The sequence below is a fragment of the Podarcis gaigeae genome (genome assembly GCF_964106915.1).
Source record: "Podarcis gaigeae genome assembly, chromosome: 6".
Classification (NCBI taxonomy): domain Eukaryota; kingdom Metazoa; phylum Chordata; class Lepidosauria; order Squamata; family Lacertidae; genus Podarcis; species Podarcis gaigeae.
The window spans coordinates 43881383-43900766 of record NC_139682.1 but is presented as its reverse complement, the minus strand read 5'-3'; the positions used below and the strand labels follow the sequence as shown (position 1 = coordinate 43900766).

Sequence of the window (19384 nt, the reverse complement as noted above, 5' to 3'; positions counted from 1 at the left end):
TTCAAAACTAGTGATTTAAGGTGATGCTGGGAAGGCCATGCCAGTAAAGTGGTGTGTGTTGGGCAAACTTCTCCTCTGCTCACCTTGGCCTGACTTTTTCCAGAAATAAATTGATAACCCTAATCTCCCTAATCCCCAAAGCACCCTCCTAATTTCCCCAAGCACCTACATTCCCTTCCTTATGATCAACCTTTGAGTTCCTTCTTCAAGTTTCCCTTCCAAGAGGGGTTCAAAAAAATAGTGACAGGGAAAAGGTTCTTTCATAGCAGTGCATACCACAGCAATAATAACCTTTCAGAAGCTCTTCTCGTTGTGAGACTTTTGTGGGTGAGCTGAGAGTTTGTTTAGACCCTGGGTGAGACCTTTGTATCAATGTAACATTTTTATATGTAACTGTGTATTTTTGTAATACTTTTGTTTAAGTTGTCTGCTGTTGCTTTCATTTTCTGTACACTTCTTAGAGATAATTTAAATATATTAAGGGGCATAAAAAAGGTAAAGGACCCCTGACCATTAGGTCCAGTTGTGGCCGACTCAGGGGTTGCGGCGCTCATCTCACTTTATTGGCCGAGGGAGCCGGCGTACACCTTCCGGGTCATGTGGTCAGCATGACTAAGCTGCTTCTGGCGAACCAGAGCAGTGCACGGAAACGCCGTTTACCTTCCCGCCAGAGCGATACCTATTTATCTACTTGCACTTTGATGTGCTTTCGAACTGCTAGGTTGGCAGGAGCAGGGACCGAGCAATGGGAGCTCACCCCGTCGCGGGGATTCGAACCGCTGAGCTTTTGATCGGCAAGCCCTAGGCTCTGTGGTTTAACCCACACAGCCACCAGCGTCCCATTAAGGGTAAATCATATCACCATCATCATCTACAAGCAATAGCTTTTTCCAAAGGCAAAGAAGTGGTATTATGGAGCCATCGGTGCTCAAAGTGTCTGTGTTTGTTTCAGTCTAACCTCAAGTTCAAAACTAGTTCAAGTTCTACAATATTTTGTACTGTGTTAAATTACCTGTAGAAAGTGAAGCAACAGAATTAGGGTGTCTGACAAATGATTTATTTATTTTTGTGGTCTTAAGATTAGCTTTTGCCCTGGACTTGCCTCACTGTGTTTGGTCTGTCATGGGTAAAAGTTGTAGGATTGGACAGACCAGTTTATCTCAACTCTAAGGTCGTGTCCTTGTGAAGTTTTGAGAGGGGATGTGCCGGGAGCCAGTCAGCCTGGCAGTACTTGTAACAGTAACAAGCATCTTGCTCTTGCCCACATGCCAGGAAGAATCAATGTAGTTGTACCTTCTTTCCCTGTTCTCCTACCTACACCCTTTCATTTGGGTATAGCATATGCCATCATCCACCGTCCTTTGTTTCTGCAGGTTCCAGTGTCTGTGGCCATGATGTCTCCTCAGATGATCACCCCACAGCAGATGCAACAAATCCTGTCTCCTCCTCAGCTCCAAGCTCTGCTGCAGCAGCAGCAAGCAATTATGCTGCAACAGGTAAGACAGCCTGTGTTTGAGTGGCCTTCTTGTGACAGACATTTCATGTGATTTCAGAGGACCGACCTTTGTGTCTCTACATTTCTCACATGCAAATATAATGTGTTTTCTGTTTGTAAATTCCAAGATGAGGCACTGATATTCTACACTGATGTCCTGAGGCAGAGAGATACTTACCCAGGGTTGTTTAATGTGTCCTTGCTTAGGTGCAATGTAAGTCCTGGACAGCCACGTTCTACACTTTCTACTGTAAGAACTTATCCTCGCCCATGTCCTTTGCCTCTGAATATGGTTTAGCCACAAATATCTAGGCTAGCTGAAATTGTTTTAGTTTCCCCTTTGTAAATGGCAGCTCTTTTTTGAGAGGGGCTTGAATTGCCCTCCCAATGAACAGTTAAAGATTGCTGTATCAAAAAACATTAACAAAACTCTCTAAGTTTTTCTTCTTCTTCTTCATGCTTTATTAGACCAGTGCTAGTATAGTGAAGAGTCTGTCCCCATCAAATGGATTTGGGAGTCAGGTCTTGTCGCAAGGTGTTGAGGTGTTGGTATGTGCTTGTGTGGGGAGGGAATTTCTTTTCCCCGGCAACAAAATCGTACAGATTCATTGCTAATGCAACATTGTTAGTCTTCTCCTGCTCTGCCTTGGGAAATGTCTGGATACCTTATGACAACTGAATAATCATAATTGTACATTGCTATGCAATGAGATTAGAGTCTAGAAAGGCCCTTATTCCATTTTTGCCTCTTCCTCCCTGCTTTAGCTGTTCCCATGAAATATTAAGAGCATTAACTATGAATAATTGCAGCAAGTTTGAAATAGTAAGTTGGATGTGTATGCCATTCTAATTGGTACTGAGTCAAAGTATTTGGCCTTTGGTTTTTGTAAATTTTGGGGGTTGGGGCAAAAGTGATCCTTGAAGATTGGATTGATGTTCAGGTGCAGGTGAATTTCAAAATTCGTCAAATTGCCTTAAAAACAAGATGTCAAGGTTTTCTTTTTCTAACAACACAAAGCTTTGCCAGCTGTTCTGCTTGTATTACTGGGATGGAATGCCCCATGGAAATAATACTGTATCTTGATGTAACATCTTTCTTGGGGGGTGGGTTGGGGGAGCCATTCATCCGTTGTGTAGCATTTGTTTCCAGGGACATTTTGTGCCAGGGATACACCCAGAGCTTGAGGCTGCTTTTCAAAGTAGCTGCAAGGCTATTTCAAAATAATAAAAATCAAAAGAAACTCTCCCAACAACCACATTGTATTTAAGGTAAGATGAAAATTCTTGAGTTTAATCTGCATCCTGGAAAGTTGCCAAATATCTCCATAAACACTTTCATGGAGAATGGACAGTTCTGCAGATGTGAAGATTGCGGGATAGTCAACCAGCGCTTAATTCAAATATTCCTTGTGTTAAAAGACTTTGCATCCAAATCAAGGATGTATCAAGAGTGTTTGGTTGGTTTTGTTGTCTGAACGTGGGCTTGTAGTTCAGCTCTCTCCTTGCTAACCATGAGCTATAGCAAAGACCTAGTTTGACTTTTTGTGATGTGCTGACCAGGTCAATGAGAAATTTAAGAAGATAAGATGCATTAAGGGTGCTCTTATCCAACTAAATAAATTAAGGTGCTCTCACCACTAGGAATTACTTTGTAGCTGCACATAACTGGAGAGCCTTATTCCAATTAAGATATGTATTTTGACCTAACGCTTTGTCTAGCTGTTCCTCTTTGCTGCTCTGAACCACATTTGCTTGCCCCCTAATTTGGAATTGAGTGTTTGAATAAAAAGTCAGCCTTAGCAGCTTGATCTGGTACTTTTACAGACAGACAGACTTTCCTTGGCAAAAGGAAAATGCTTTCTCTCTCAGTTACGAAATAGTTAGAAGAAGGGAGGAGATAATAAAATCCCCCAACAAAACACAACTGTTTTGATAAACACTTTCTCTAGGGAGGGGGAATGAACAAGAAAACACAGCATCCTCCACACCCTTCTTCCTGCCTTCAGTACCTGTTTACTTCATACAAGCTGATAAGAAGTCAAGGTTGGCCCCAGGGAAAGAACAAAGGGTAAACACTAACTTGGGTGGGGTCCTTCCTTCTCCGAGCCTCTTTGGAGCCAGATAGAGAAACATGTTTGACTGCAAATTAAACAGCCTAGGCCGGAATAGCTGGCATTCTCCACAAGAAGAAAACCAAACATCACACCTCTCACCTCTTGACCCAATGTTCTCAGAATCCCATACAGAGACCAGGTTTTGATTGGCTTTTGGGTAAACAGGGAGGCTTTCCAAACCTGTTCAGCAGACATAAAGAGAAAAGTTTCTGCTGTCAGCACTGTCAACTACAAGCTGATAAGGACTTTCCCAGAATCCCCAGGGGCATTCCTCAGGAGCCAGCTTTTTTTCCTAGTGTTGAAGAACCTGTGTCGACCTCTCCTGTGGTTCTGGCCCCCTCCTGTGGAAAACAAACCAAATTTGTAGATTTAGAAGGGCACAGTGTATTAAATTAGAATTGGCACCCCTTTGAAAATCCCTGTATAATACCACTCAGCACACAATGAGCATTACCCTTTATCCAGGAATCTTAGGTCACATTGTAGAGTATTAAGTGTTTATGTGCAGTATATGCTGGCATGCCTGTTTCATAGATAGCAGAACAGAGACGCTAAGTAGAAGTGAGTTATGATACCCCAGAGCCCCAATCATATGTACCATTTAAAAGCCGCACTCTCATTTTCAAGTTTTTGAGGTGTAATTTTTTTTAGAAAAAAATAAATTGTACTTTTAGGATTTATTTTATTATTTGCATTTTTATGTAATAAACCCAAACTTTTGCTTCTTATAATCCATGTCCAGGACACCCAGAAACAAGGGCAAGTATTTTTAGGGCAGGGCAATTTATTTTCCTAAGATTAAAATAAAATGTATGTTTGTGAGTATTTACAATTTAAGAACTGAGCAACTTGCAAAGACTACACCATACATAGTATACAAATGTAACCAAGACTTACTACATGCCATTGCATTAGCTTGCATTCATCCCTTGCTAGATTGTAAGCATCTTGGAGGCAGAGACATATGAGTGCCAAGTGCCTTTGGCATGCTATAAATTGCTCTTTTCACTCCCTGCTGATCTTCAAACAGGAGACAAAGATCTGGTGTTTTTTTTAGAGAGCCTTTGAAACTCTGAGTTTGGCACACACAAAATTTGGCTTGCTTTAATAATTTAATGTATTGATTTCTGAGTTTGTTCTGCCGTTTTGTTTACTTTTTATATTATGGATTTTAAAATTTGTTACAGCTTGTCTTTAGGCTTAAAGACACAATGCTAATGTTTTAAAAAGCAAAACAGGTAACAGTTTCACCTTTTTGCTTCTGATGTGACTGTAAAACATACTTTGGCTATTTTGACTTTCTTCTGTAACATTATTATTCACGCAAATTGTGCAAGGGGAGCTTGGAGAAACTGCATGTGTGAAACTGCACTTAGAAAGATCTTAACATACAATGATTAAACCAACTGAACAGGGTGAGCAGGAAGTTGGGGTGCTAAACAGCTCAGGACAAGGACTGCCCCTCTGCATGTGAATTGACCTAGACCCTGTGATCATCATCTGAGGTCCTTCTTCATGTGCCTCTTCCATGAGAGGCCTAGAGGAGACAACCCAAGAGCAGACCTCCAAATTTGTGGACTACTCAGGGAGACTCACCTGGCACCATCATAACATATCTTCAGGCATTAGGCAAAAACTTTCCTCTATAACCAGGCCTTTTGCTTTTAACTATCTGTGGTCTTTTAGAAGTGGGCAAGTTGTTTTTATTGTATTTCTTTCCCCCCTTTTTGCTTTAATTATCTATGTGCGGGGGTGGTAGTGTCTGTCTGTGTCTTTGGTTCTAAGTTGCTTTGGGTTACCCTGGACAAGATAAAATGACTAACAAATTTAATAATGATGATGATGATGATGCAAGTGATGATGAAGCAATACAATGCATAACCAAATAACAGACAAATTGCTTGATATAGTAAGATAAATATATGTCTGTTTCAAATGAAGTAAGCTCCTTCAACTCTAAACCAGTTAGTCTCTGGTTGTACTGGACACAAAAATACGCAGTTTCCTATCTCTCCCTCTTTCCCATTTATCTCGCCCCAGATGGCGTAGTGATGGACAGGAAGAGGTTACAGCCTGGAGCTCATGTAAAACAGTCTGTTGAATCATATTCTTTCAGTTCTGGGAATTCTCCTTTAAATTTTTACATGTATTTGCCACACCTTTTAGAAAAATATTACATTTGGCTATCTGTTTCCATTGCAAGAATCTTTGGAGGAAATAATTTCCCTGTCTTCTTTCCTTGGTTTTTTCTTTCCCCTGTAAACAAAAGATTTGCAATTGCTATAGTCTTCTCTGTCTCTGCATAAGCAGGAAGGTGACCTGCACAACCACCAGATTCTGCTGCTTTACAAATGATGATTTAACACCAAACCTTGTGGAGTTAAGAATGCCTTACTCTGGGTGTTGCTGGCATGGAAGAAAGAGCCTAGTTTAAATGGCTCACATTTTAAAACCCACAATTCTCAGGAGTTTTGGAATCTCCCAGCATTCCAATGCAATACTTGCAAATAATGTCACAATTCTTAGCCACATGATATCAATCTAGTGTGAAGTGCTGGGGAAACCAAAGCAGTTTTACAAGTGCCAGTGTAATCCAGTTCACAGAACGAGAGAGAGATATTAGTGGAATACTGGGTTTCTTAAACAAGTTCATTTCTCAACCTCTGTTTGAATTCATAAAATGGGAGTGCCAGTGAGCTTCAAATGATGTTCGTGAGGATGGATGAGCTGTAAAGAAAATTGTTATACTAAAAGTACAACAGAAATAAATAGCTTTCTTCCACAGACTCCTTATGTGATCCTGTTCAAATCAGCTGCTTCTTGGGGGCTATTGTAAATAATGCCAAACATATATGTAACACCTTGTCAATGTGCTAACGCAGGCATAGGTAACCTTCGGCCCTCCGGATGTTTTGGCCTACAACTCCCATGATTCCTAGCTAACAGGCCCAGTGGTCAGGGATGATGGGAATTGTAGTCCAAAACGTCTGGAGGGCCGAAGGTTGCCTATGCCTGTGCTAACATTTTAGGAAATGGTGAGGCCCATATATATAATTCTCAATCACTCTGCCCTTTTTTAAATCAAACACTGACCTCATTCACATATCACTTTAAACCATAGTTAAGCAAAACTAGAGTTTTAAGGTGACTGTTCAGTGTGCTGTGTATGCTACTGAAATGGTGGGTGTTTCACTCCTACCCCACTCCTTCTGCCACCATGCTCCAGAAGCTAAGCCATGGTTTGGCCTAGTGTTAGAATCTGAACCCAGGCTCACGATTTCTTTCTTTCCAAACAAGCCAGGGGCTGTAAGCAAGGTTTGTTCTTAGCTTCCTACTTGTGATTTATTTGGGAGAACAGGAGCAGGGAAGGAGTGAAGCACCTTCAATTTCAGCAGTGTGCATGAGCAGCAGTGGGTAACCTTTGGTGCTCCAGATATCGCTGAACTACAATAAGCCCCAGCAAGCATGCCCGGTGGCCCAGTAGGTGTCTTAGTAATTAAGCAACATTTGGAAGACCAACAGGTTCTCCACCCCTGGTTTAAAGTGATGTGCAAGCAAACATCTAATGGTCTCATTTCCTCTCTATATTCTTCCTTCGTGCCTCTTCCTCAGCTGCAGGAATACTACAAGAAGCAGCAGGAGCAACTTCATCTGCAGCTACTGACTCAGCAGCAAGCTGGAAAGCAGCAAGCCAAAGAGGTGAGTTTGGCCTCTGTGCACAGAAATGCACTGCTGTTTGCATGAACACTTCTGCAGAAAAGTGAGTTCAACTTGTTTATAAAGGGGGGGAGGCAACTTCAGAAATGTCTTCTGTGAATGAGTGGTGCATTATTCCTCCTTTAAAAGAATAGACTGGCCAATTGTGTAACTTCCTATTTGGGGGGGGGGCAGACTGTCCTTCCTTATTCTATGAAACAAGCTAAATTTTCCTATGCTTTTAAAAAGAACTTACTTTTTTTTATAGAAATAAATTCTCCTGGATCCCCAGTAATTGTCTGGGAACCTGTTGCTTGTTCAAGACACTTATCTGCAACTGCAAACATATGATTTTCACTTCAGGAATCAAAAATCATAGATATTTGCCGCATCCCTGCTATTAGCACTCCTGCTAGAATCAACATCATAATACTGAGTGCTGTGAAAGCATTCTTTGGCAGTTGTGCTGCTGCCTTGAAAGCACACGTTGCAGTGTATGATAACCTGGAAAATCTGATATGCTTGTCACAATAGCACAACCCGCAGAACTTATTTCTGGGCTACCTGTTAGTTCTAGGGAATAATAGAGTTTCCAGGATTCAAATGTCCATATCTCAAACCCTTCTTAACCCTTCTCCAATGAATTTCTTCAGCTTTATATTTGCATAGTTAATTGTGTTGTGATTGGGCCAGATAATTAAAATTCTAGATGCAACGAATTATTTTAGCATTTTCCACAAAGGTTTGTGCGAGGACAAGTGGAGAATGATTTAGCTATATTATTATTTTTTGTGGTATTTGATAGAGTTTATTTCCCCCAATATTTACTGAAGCACCATGAATTTCAGCTTGTTGTGAATTATTGTGATTAACACCATCATCATCGTTATTACTATTATAATCACTATCATCGTTATTTAGTTGCCTATTTCAAAAATAGTTTCTAGGAGATTTACAAACAGAATAAAAATATGGAGTTAAAAATGTAGCAACCATCAGTACGCTAACAAAACAATAACCTCAAGCATCACAGCAACAGCAAAATAGCAGCAGTATATGGGCCACAACAATCTTTCTCAATCAACCTTAACCTGTATCATCTGTGTCAAGGAAGCCTGATTGGAGAATATTCTGTAGCTGTGGGGCCACAGCTAAAAAGGGCCTCTCCCATGTCACCACTCTTCAACATTCTTTACATTAAAGATGGAAGTTTATCAAGTTCTTCAGTTAGTGTTGGATTGATAAAGGCACTAGCTCAGCAGTACTGTTCTGTATACTCCCCCAAACAGATTTTGATTCTTCCTGCTGTGTCACTGGTGATGTGTGCTGCTTCTATTTATTGTTAGTTTCTTCCATTCTCTGTTGCAGTAGCTTCCACCACAAAGCCATCTGGCATAACCAAAATTATCAGCAGCTCAGAATCACTATTACAGTATGAAGGACTGTATGGTCACCTTATGATTTAGCCGCATTATGCATATGGCCAGATATCAGGATTAACCTGTGACCTCTCTGTGAACCCAATAGGAACTATGCATGCTCAGGTCAGACTCTAAAGGTTCTAGAGCGCTCTTATGAAAGCAAGGTGCTCTTCTGCTCCTCTCCCCTAAACGTTATACCAGTCTTTCTGTCACACCTCTGATTTAAGACTGTTTCCATGTGTTGGCTGTAATGTATAAACAGGCCCTTAGACTGGCCTCTGTAATATATATATATATATATATATATATATATATATATATATATATAATGGTTGGACAGCCAGTGCTTAACCTAGTTTTGATATCTGGAGGGGTGACTTTTTGGTCATATGATGCTTAAGATAATCTCTGAAACAGTAAAATGCTATTGATCAAAGTATGGCTGCTGTTACTTACTTTTTCTCTAACTTTAAATATGTGGGCAATAGTCTGTTTGCTTATTTATTGGTTGATTTAAATTTATACCCCTTCCTCAAGGTTTAGAGTGGGGATTCAGAGCCAGGTTACAAATCATATTGAATTATATGTCATTCTCCTCCTCGCCCCCAGCTGGGTTTCTTTTTCAAAATCTGCCTATGCAGAAAGAAGAAATGCAGGAATAGCCTTTTAACCTTTCCCCCTTCTGTTGAAAATTCCCCCTTCCAACTCCTTTTTCCTCTCAGAGTGGGAAGAAATAAATGTACCTCAAATCTTTTCCCTTGTAGGGGAAAAAAGGATATTGGGGGGAGGGAACAATTTTCAACAGCCAAAAAAACCTGGAGAGGAAATAGTTTAAAAGGTGAAGGTCTGTGAAGGCAGATTGTTGCCACCATTGCTGTATTTTGTTTTTAGGGGAGGGGGCAAGAGCTACACACAACTTGGTGTCATGTGCAGCTTGGCCATAATGCCACCAGAAAACAAGCTTATTTATGAGCACTATCCAGTAGAAGTTAATAACTCCTCTTAAATTCTATTGATTTCAGTGGGAGAACTCAAACTCAGGCTTAAAGCTCTTCTGTTGAAGTCAGTGGGACTTGAAAGAGTTTTGCCTAGAGCTAGATCATAACCATAAATTTTATGTATGTTCTTACACATTTTTCTGCATTTCCCAGGTTCTGATATTTTATGTAGAATAATATGCATGCTTTCAAGCCTAGTTCTGCATCTGTTTGGGCTAGGGGAAAAAACACACACAAAGTTAAGACTCTCAAGGTATGAATTCTGCACTTGCATGGAATATGTTGCCTATTCAGAGCCCATTGCCCAGTTGGCCTTTTCTTCCTAATTTATTGAATTTATTCTATATCTGTTCTATACCTGTCTATAGTTGTTTCTAATAATATTAACTCAGCACTTTTGAAATCAGCACCTTTATTCCCTCATGCCCAAATGTCTATAAGAAGTGCAGTAATTGAGGTACTGAGAAATCACAGTTACTTGTCCAAACACATACAGTACCGCAAGCCGACAGCAGAATAAGAAGAAACTCTGAATCTGAGACGAGCATCTGAATTTTGTGGCACCTATTTTGTTTTGACTTGCAAAGTGCTGCTTCCTTTAGTTGAGCAACATTTTTATTTTGGCAGGTATGAGTTAATCCTGTCACAACCAATGTGGACAGCAGTATACAGTGTACTCAGGCCAGTAATGTTATGTTGTTGTTTCTAGTAGTGTATTTGGAATGCGAAACCAGCTGTCCCTGTTCTTACAAACCTAGTTCCTTTTATGCTTCCAGAAAACTTGAGAGGGAGAAAAGCTTTCAGACAGAGCCTCATCTCTGGCAGTTGCCCGAGTGTACCAGATGATATTGCATGAGGGGGCAGCACATGAAGATTGGCCAGCGAGTAACCTAGGCGTCAGATTAATGAAGTGCTCCTGTCAGTCCAGAGTGTCACGCTGAAACTCCTCTTGATGTGCTCATAAATCAAAGTGACGGTGCCTGTTACCCCAGTAGCTGCACCCGCTCAGCTGCGTCTAATGTAAACAGAGTGCAGACAAACTGCATTAAGGAACTCAAACCCCGTCGCTAGGGAAAAGATCAGGGATCAAGGGTGTATAGGGTTGGAGCAGGAAGAGGGAGGTTTGGATTTGGGGATTGCACCCTAACAGGAAACCTTCCCTATGTGCCTCCGTCTCTGAGAGAAGGAAAGATTGGAAAGGCCCAGTGGGTGCTAGTGACTGGCAGAGTAAGGTTCAGTAATTACTTTCTTTGTGTTTAAGATTTTTATCTGTGGGCCGATAAGCTTCATACTTCATTGGTTCTATCAAAAGTACGCAGTGGATGACCTCCAAAAGTGAAAGTGTCCAGAGAAACCCACAGACTCTGGCAGCAGCACGTCAGGGGAGGCTGAGAGGAAGCTGGTAGGCAACAGCAGAAGGAAACTTTATTTTTTTAGTACCTGGTGATCAGGGAAAGATGTTTGAGGAACGTGGCTTATTAGAAGAAAGGCGGGAAGAAAGACTGAAGTGCATTTAATGGGCTATGCCATTTTACAAATGCGGTGCCCATTGTTAGGCCTGCCAAACTAGCAAAGCTTTCATATCTTTTAAGCATAACTTGAACTCAATTTCCTGTGATAATATCTGAAAAACAAGAATTCCATTACATGCATTACTGTGCCTCATATTCAGTATTTTATCTGAATATTAAAACCGATAACTCTCCTCCCAAAGGTTTGGGGTGAGTAAAAAAAGGGGGAAATAAAATAAAAAATAACCCACCAACAGACTAGCATAACATTAAAAAAATCACTGACATTTCCCCACCCTTTCCTAATTAAAGCCTCAAAGTCCAGCCCTAAACAGTAAGTCCTCGCAAAGCTACCATAAAGCAATCAGTTTTGGATTTTGTTGACTCTATAATTGGAGTAAGGTTTGTAATTGGTGTGAGTAGGGAGCCACCAAGAATGCCTCTCTTCACGCCATATTTGCTGTCTGAACCTGATGAGTAGATGTTGTCAAAAAGAGGGCACCTTTGGTGGATGTCTGAGATTATATTTGGAAATGCGTCAAAAGGCCATTTTAAGGTGTGCTTGCTGTATTCCCCAAAACTAGATACAGTGGAACCTTGGTTCTCAAATGGCTTAGTTGACGAACAGATCGGCTCCTGAATGCCGAAAACCCAAAAGTCAGTGTTCTGGTTTTCGAACTTTTTTCAGAAGCCAAACATCCAACACGGCTTCTGCTTGAGTGCAGGAAGCTTCAGCAGCCAGTTGGAAGCTGTGCCTTGGTTTTCGAACATTTTGGGAGTCGAACGGACTTCTGGAATGGATTAAGTTCAGGAATCAAGGTACCATTATATCTAATGTGGTTATTATATTGGTCCTTTCCATACTAGTAATGAAAACAGTACTACTGAGTATGATGATACCACATTACCGACTCAGTCATTGTAGACAAAGGGCACAATCCAACAGGAAATTTTGTATGTGCTAGCCTCAATGAAATAAATGGAAGCTGCAGAAGAGCACAGCAGTATTCTTGTTCAGCTTGCTTTCATTTCAAAAGAGCTTATGCAGGAGAACTTCCCAGAGGATTACGTCTGCAGGTGCCTCCTGGAAAGCAAGTGTATTTTCATAGTTTCCTGCGCTGACATTTTTGATGGTGTGGAAAGCAGCTTTAGAACTTATTTGTGAGTAAGGACTCTAGGGAAGAGGATCCCAGTGGCAGGAACTCCATATATGACGACGTGTTCCATCCCCAAATTGTTTTAGGAGTTCCAAAAAGCTATGCTCTGAATCAGGGGTCAGCAAACTAAGGTCCGGGGGCCGGATCCAGCGCAATTGCCTTCTCAATCCGGCCTGCAGATGGTCCGGGAATCAGCATGTTTTTACATGAGTAGAATGTGTCCTTTTATTTAAAATGCATCTCTGGGTTATTTGTGGGGCATAGGAATTCATTCATTTCCCCCCTCAAAATATAGTCCGGCCCCCCACAAGGGCTGAGGGACAGTGGATCAGCCCTCTGCTGAAAGTTTGCTGACCCCTGCTCTAATGCATTAGTTACTCTGTTGCATGCAAAACATGTCCTGACAATCCATTTTCTAAGGAGAGGTGCTTACACTCCTGGATTCTGTTGCAGCCTCCAGTGCTCATTCATATGGCCCTAGACTTCATTGTACCCTCTATTTATCCCCACTTGTCCCACAGCCACGAGTCACTCCATTCTCAGTGCCTATGAGATCCCATTTCAGTGTGGGCCTGCAGAAAAGCTATGCAGCTGAAGCCATTTCACCTGCTGGTTACTCACTGCTCCCTTGTCCCCATCTGTTATCCTCCAGACTCCCGGAACCTACTATAAGGATGCTTGGGCTCAATGACAAGTCCATGAGGAAAGATACAGAGGACTGTTGAGTTATGAAGTGAAAGCAACATGCCCTGGGGATCCTAATGACTTAATCCGTTCCCAATTTCCTTCTGTTTTATAGCCTGGAAGTTAAGTGAATGGGGCAGTGTTCAACTGCTCTGATGTAACAGGCAGAAACCTGTGCTCACAGAAAGGCCTGCCAGGGAGTGGGGAAGCAAGGGAGGGGAAAAAGCAAACTCTAGTCTGTGTGATACTGCTACAGATTTTTTACATGGGAGCGTTCTAGGATCTCCTCCCACACCCTTAGGCCACTCAGAGTGCATCTCACACACATAATTTTTTTTAACATGAATGACTCACCCTTCCTTGCTTGTCTGCCTGCAGTACAGTCTGTAGGGGATGCCTCTTCCCAGTTTTGATGCCCCTTGGCTGAGACAGACCGCCTGGTGATTCATCAGTTAGGAATTTTATCCAAATTGAAAATGAATGGACTTGCCTTGATGTACTCTTCAATGATGTATTCTATTCTGCTCTTCAGATAGCTACCAAATAAATGCTTCAAAGATTAGATGGAGGACAAAATGGATATTTTAGGCTCTGAATCTTTCCCATATTTTGCCAGTTCCTGCTTCTCTGAGGCCGCCTTGGTTTATGCTACTGTGGATCTCTCTCTACCTCTTAAATTTATCCATTTAAATATTTATAAGCAATACTTGCATAAGAATAGAAAAAGGCAGTGTACAACATACAAGCATAATGTGATCTTATCTGCCAGCTGAAGTACACATACTTTAGTAGAGGTAGTGTCAGGGAACAGACATCAGAGAGAAAAGCGGAGGCAGGGCTCCAGAGCGATGCCGGAGAGGGAACCAGTCGGGGGGAAGGAATTCAGTGTGACACCAATAGAGAGGAGAGGGAGATGGAGGAATCGGTGTCAGGGATCCGAGACCCTTCAACCGAGACCAGCGGAGAGAGCGCTGGCACGCCCTTGCCGTCCCCTTACCTGCGCAGACGCGTTCCGCGCAGGGAACACAGGTGGAGACTTGGGGTCAAACAGCTTTTATGCTGGAAGAGATTCAAGAAACGCCCACTGACGGATTCTGCAAGTGACTAACAGGTCACGGAGGGCGAGCTCTAACCCTAAACATGGTTGAGCAAACGATCTAACTGAAGTGGAGGCAGTTTACACACGAGTAACCCACCCATAACCATCACAGGTAGTATGAAGAATCATAGCATTGTAAAACTGAAGAGTTGGAGGGAACCACAAGGGTCATCTAGTCCAACCCTCTACAATGCAGGATTTTTTTTTGCCCAGCATGAGACTCAAACCCATGACCCTGAGATTAAGTGTATTATTCTCTACCAACTGAGCTGTCCAGCATAGTGTTATGGTGAGAAAGGGGCCACACATTATTCTCTCTTACATATTGTCATTTGTTACAGTTCTGTTTATAAAATAAATCAATGGCTGTAGTTGTGCTCCTATTTCTGCCACCTCATTTTACCTGTGTGTTTTTAGATTGTGATTTTATGTTGTGATCCGCCTTGAAACCTCCGGGTATAAGGCGGTATACAAATTTAATTAACAACAACAACTTCCAAACAAATCCTTAATAAATGTTTTAGGAAAATCATTACATAAATTATTTTAATAATAATATTCAAACTATTTGCATTTGAATTTAATCCTTTCATTTTGCCTCTTGGGCTTTCCTTTTAAATCACCTCAATTAAAAATATTTGAGAAGAATCTTATTCTTGGCTTTGCCACAAACTCCCCATGAAATCATGGGCAGGCCATTATTCTTCTCACTGAAATTAATGGGCCTCGTCTTGTTGGAGTCAGTGTACATGGATGTCAATGGGTTGTGGTTAAGGCCCACAGTCAGCTAGAGTTCTTGAATTTTAAGATCATTTAGTGCTGTTAATTTCTGACACTGAGATTGATTCTCCATCTTAACATTAATTATTTTTTTTACATTGGATTAACCCATTTCCCGCCTCTAATAGGAAGATAATGATGAGCATTTGTGACACATTTTGCAAAACTTTTTCTAAATTATGGCCCATATTTGTGTCGCATTCCATTTTCTCTGAAAAGCCATGCATAAACAACCAGATTTCTATGTGTCATTCTGTATGAGAGGTGAAAAAAAAAGTTTATATTAGAGTATATTTCCCTTTGCCAATTTAATTAATATATCTTTAAAAAAAACACACACCTGTATTCCTTGAGACCAGCAGGAGCCCCAGATCCTGGGCATTAAAGTTTCAGGAATAGATATGGCTCAGATGGTTGTGTGTTACTCCATAAAGTCAAACCATTGTCTTTAAGAGTTTCCCAGGTTATGATGCTCTAGCCTGCAAGCCTTTTGTGTTGCTCATAGGAGCTCAATCCATTGATGCTGATGTATGCTTCGGGTAGCCAGATACAACTGAGAAACAGAGATTCTGCTTCTTTATGCACAATTCAAACGCACAGACTTTGTGGAAATGCTCATCTGGCAGAGAGACTCAGCATTTTCACTGCTCTGCCAAGCAGGCTCGCTCTCTTCTCTTCCGCCACCCACCCCCTTCGTTCTGCTGCTATGATAGATCAAAGGCTTTCTGTCTTGGTTATATGCTGTGTGGCCACTGAGGACAAGAGATCAGGACTGTGAGCTGTGCTGGCTGAAAGCAAGGCTGATGCTGGGATTGGGCTGCTTATGCAAGACCCCAGAGAATCCCGGAAGGCCTGTGCTACAGGGTTGAAAATAATGTGTTTTGATTTTTTCCTTTTGTCTTCCAGCAGCCATTAGGGAATAAGCAGCTGGCATTCCAACAACAGCTACTGCAGATGCAGCAGCTGCAGCAGCAGCACCTGTTAAACCTCCAGCGACAAGGGCTGGTCAGTTTACAGCCAGGACAAGGCACCGTTCCTCTGCAGACCCTTCCACAAGGTAATTCACATAAGCTTCCTTGCTTTTTTAGTGCCAGAGGAGGTAACCCATGCACCCAGAGCAGCAATTAGCACAGCCTGTTGGCTTTCTGTTAATTTTAAGAGCTGACTGTTTGAATGCACGTGGGGCCTAACATTTGGCATGCTTTGGGTTTTGTTATAGAACAGACATCAATAACGCATTATTGAACCAAAATGTAATGTGCCTGATCTGACTCCTGTTCCAGGAGCTGTGTTGCTGTTAACGGGAGAAAGCTGGGGCCTAATATTTCATTTTTACCTTTCGTGCATAACACAGGGATTGCCTGCCGGTGGAAGCTTCACTGTGATGTTGCTACTTTCTGTCTGCAAGAGGGGGGTGCATAAGCAAAGTAGCTTCACTTTATGCAGACACCTTATGCCCCTCTCTTCCAGAGAGGGAGTCCTTGAGGAAAGCGGCAGAGTCTAGACTGATATACTCAGCCTAGTTCATGCTAAATGGGGTCTTTGAACATCGTGAATTGGAAGGGACAGGCAGTGGCAAGGCATGTGGTGGTGGGCAAGCTGAAAGCAATGCTCAGGTTTTGCCAGTAAGTGCCCCCACCCCCACTTACCTTGGCCATGGCAGCAGGAGTTAGCCGAATACTGCTTTCATCCCCCTCCCTTCACTCCCCACCCCCCACCCCGTTCAAGCCTATTCAGTATTCAAATGTCCAAGGGTCTCTTTATTTGTTTGGAATGGAAACCAGAAGACGTTTGGACACACACTCACTTGAAATTTCAGTCTGGCATCCTGGATTCATTTGACTTTGCTGGTCAGAACTGAGTCTATGCCCATCCTTTGGGGAAGGATATTGACTCACTAGTAAGGCACATGCTTTTGCATGAAGAAGGTTCCAGGTTCAATCTCTGGTATCTCCGGGTAGAGCTGGGAGGGATCTTGTCTGAAATCCTGACAAGCTACTGCTGGTTAGTAAACAAGCAAGCATGCAGGTACACAGATTGAAAATCACAACTGCTTCACTCTTCACCAGGTTCTGCTACTGCCATTCTACCCTGAGCTAAGCCATGGTTTGGCTTAGTTTTAAGTACAAACTCAAGACTGTGGTTTGTCTCACTCCAAACAAACTACAAACATTAAGCTAAGAACAAGCCCTTGATACAGCTTGTTTGGAATGAGACAAATTGTGGGCCTGGGTTCACACTTAACACTTAGCCAAACTATGGCATAGCTCTGGGTAGTGGTGCAATAGCAGGACTGGGAGAGGAGGAAAATGGCTGTGATTTTTGCTCTCTCTACCCATACACTTGCTTGTTCACACTTAGCCTTGATTTGGTGTTATGTGTGAACCAGGCTGATAAAAGGCAATTTCCTAGGTTCCTGTGAATAACTGAATGCAAATATGTAATTGGGCAGCTAATTTTTAAGAGTTACATCCCGAAAAGCATTGTAGCTACTGCTGTGCCTAAACGTCAGTATTTTTACCTATCTAAAAGACAGTGTGATCATCTAGCTAGCCAAATCAAGATAAGAATGAATGCATTCTATGGCATGAAATCCATATATTGCCAGAACCACTTGTGGTACATACCAGGCATGCCAAAACAAAACCACCCTCTGGCTTAGTTTTTCTTCTCTGTATAAGTGGTATAAATATCCAGCCTCTGCATCAGAGATGGGTAAAAGCAGTCAGTTGTTGGCAGTGCGTTGGAGGACTGCTATCCAATTTCTAGTGGGCCACATACTGCTGAGATGGTGGACTAGTGTGCCTGACTGTTTCGAGCAAAAGTCATTTTTATAGTATTAAGCAAGGGTTTGTTCTAATACAGATTAGTTATGTCTTTAATTGTTATGAAACGCTTCAATAAAATTGTAATTTTAAATAAATAATTTAAAACTTGTAATGGCCATGGAGATTCTAGACCATGTAAGGCTGAAGTAATTCCATGCACAATTAATAGTGTTGCATAAATAGTCATTGAGGAGAGCTCTCAGTAGCCGGGAGACTCAATTAGCTCTTTTGTCAACAAACTAAACACAGAAGCCACACCTTTCATGGATTTTTTTGGCTCATCTTAACGTGGGTTCTGCATATTCGTGATTCTTAAATCCTTCTTTAAAAAATCTTTTCCTCTTTCTGCTGCTCCTTCCTGCTCTCTCCAACATGTGTGAAGCTGTGTGTCCCTCAGACCTTCAGCAGCTATGGAAAGAGGTTACTGCTACTCAGCCTGTAGAAGACAGTATCAAGCAAGAGGGACTTGACCTCAGCACCAACACCTCCAATTCTACCTCGTTTTCGGCCGCCAAGGTCTCTCCTCCAATTTCCCACCACCCTCTTCCCAATGGACAGAACGCCATGCTCACACAAAGGAGGGACAGGTAGAAACTTTATGTGGTCCTTTGAAATATAGAATGGATAATTTGTTAAGGATATAGAATTTATCTCAAAGGACAGGGTAAAATTCTACACATGATTGGGAAAGACTAGTATTTTCTATCATGTTCAGAACTTGAACTTCTACTGTTTGGCACAGTGTTGGCTTACCAGATATGGAGTCAAATTTGTGATTGTACCTGCCTTCAGTGACAAATGGAACTTATTAAGTCACAATAGGAGGGATTGGCCATGTGGAAATTGGCCACTTCAATTCAGACCCAATGAATTACAATTTAGGCTCAATGAACAAATTATATGTGAATCTTGCTAGCCATTGGAGAATGGCTACATGACTATCTTCCCAAACATTTGTGTATAATGGCCCCATTGCTGTTGTGGAGACTATGCTGATTCAGTTGCTTTTTTTTAATGGCACTGGTGCAGTCACAGCCTTTAGTTTTTCAGTTTACCCCAAGGGCCAAATAAGAGTTCATAAAAGTCATTCATGTTAGGGAAATGGCTTAGATGCTGTACTGTTTGGGAGTATCCAGTAAAGAGCTTTCCACTCTGATGCTTTGACACCCTAGCAGACAGCTCAGGATCTAACAAGATCCTTCATATAGGCAGAGACTCTTACCCTTGGGACAGTCCCATGCTAATCAGATGAAGGCAGCTGTGCTAAGTACACAGTCCATAGGTCTGCCAGCCTTGTGGGCTATCAAGAATAAGCAAGAAACATAGCATAGATGCACTGCAGAGATAAGGAAGTTCTGCATCAAGCAGAAGCAGACTAGCAATCTATATTAAAATCTAATAAAGCAAACCCATCAATGGATTAAAACAAACAATCTCATTAAAATCCACTAAAAGTCAAAGGAAACAGGATTATTTACTTGAGTGTCTAAAGCTAGCAGAAGAAAGGTTACAGGGAGAGAATTCCACAAATGAGGCGCCAACACCAAGACAGCTCTGGTAACTATCGAAGTTGACTTGGAAGTTGAAGGAACCTATAACCT

General features: G+C 41.8%; 1 protein-coding gene across 11 annotated transcripts in view; it reads left to right on the top strand.

The window, feature by feature from the left end:
* Positions 1-19384, top strand: part of FOXP4 (forkhead box P4) — a 155271-nt gene that overhangs the window by 90541 nt on the left and 45346 nt on the right. For 6 of the 11 annotated variants that reach the window (XM_083744978.1, XM_083744979.1, XM_083744975.1 and 3 more), the window contains 4 exons: positions 1374-1496; positions 7222-7308; positions 15862-16012; positions 18166-18370. In XM_083744978.1, coding sequence (XP_083601104.1) covers positions 1374-1496; positions 7222-7308; positions 15862-16012; positions 18166-18370 — 566 coding nt within the window. Of the gene's footprint in view, positions 1-32; positions 356-1373; positions 1497-7221; positions 7309-15861; positions 16013-18165; positions 18371-19384 lie in introns of those variants that run through there. The other 5 variants (XM_083744983.1, XM_083744982.1, XM_083744981.1 and 2 more) reach the window with 2 other exon arrangements.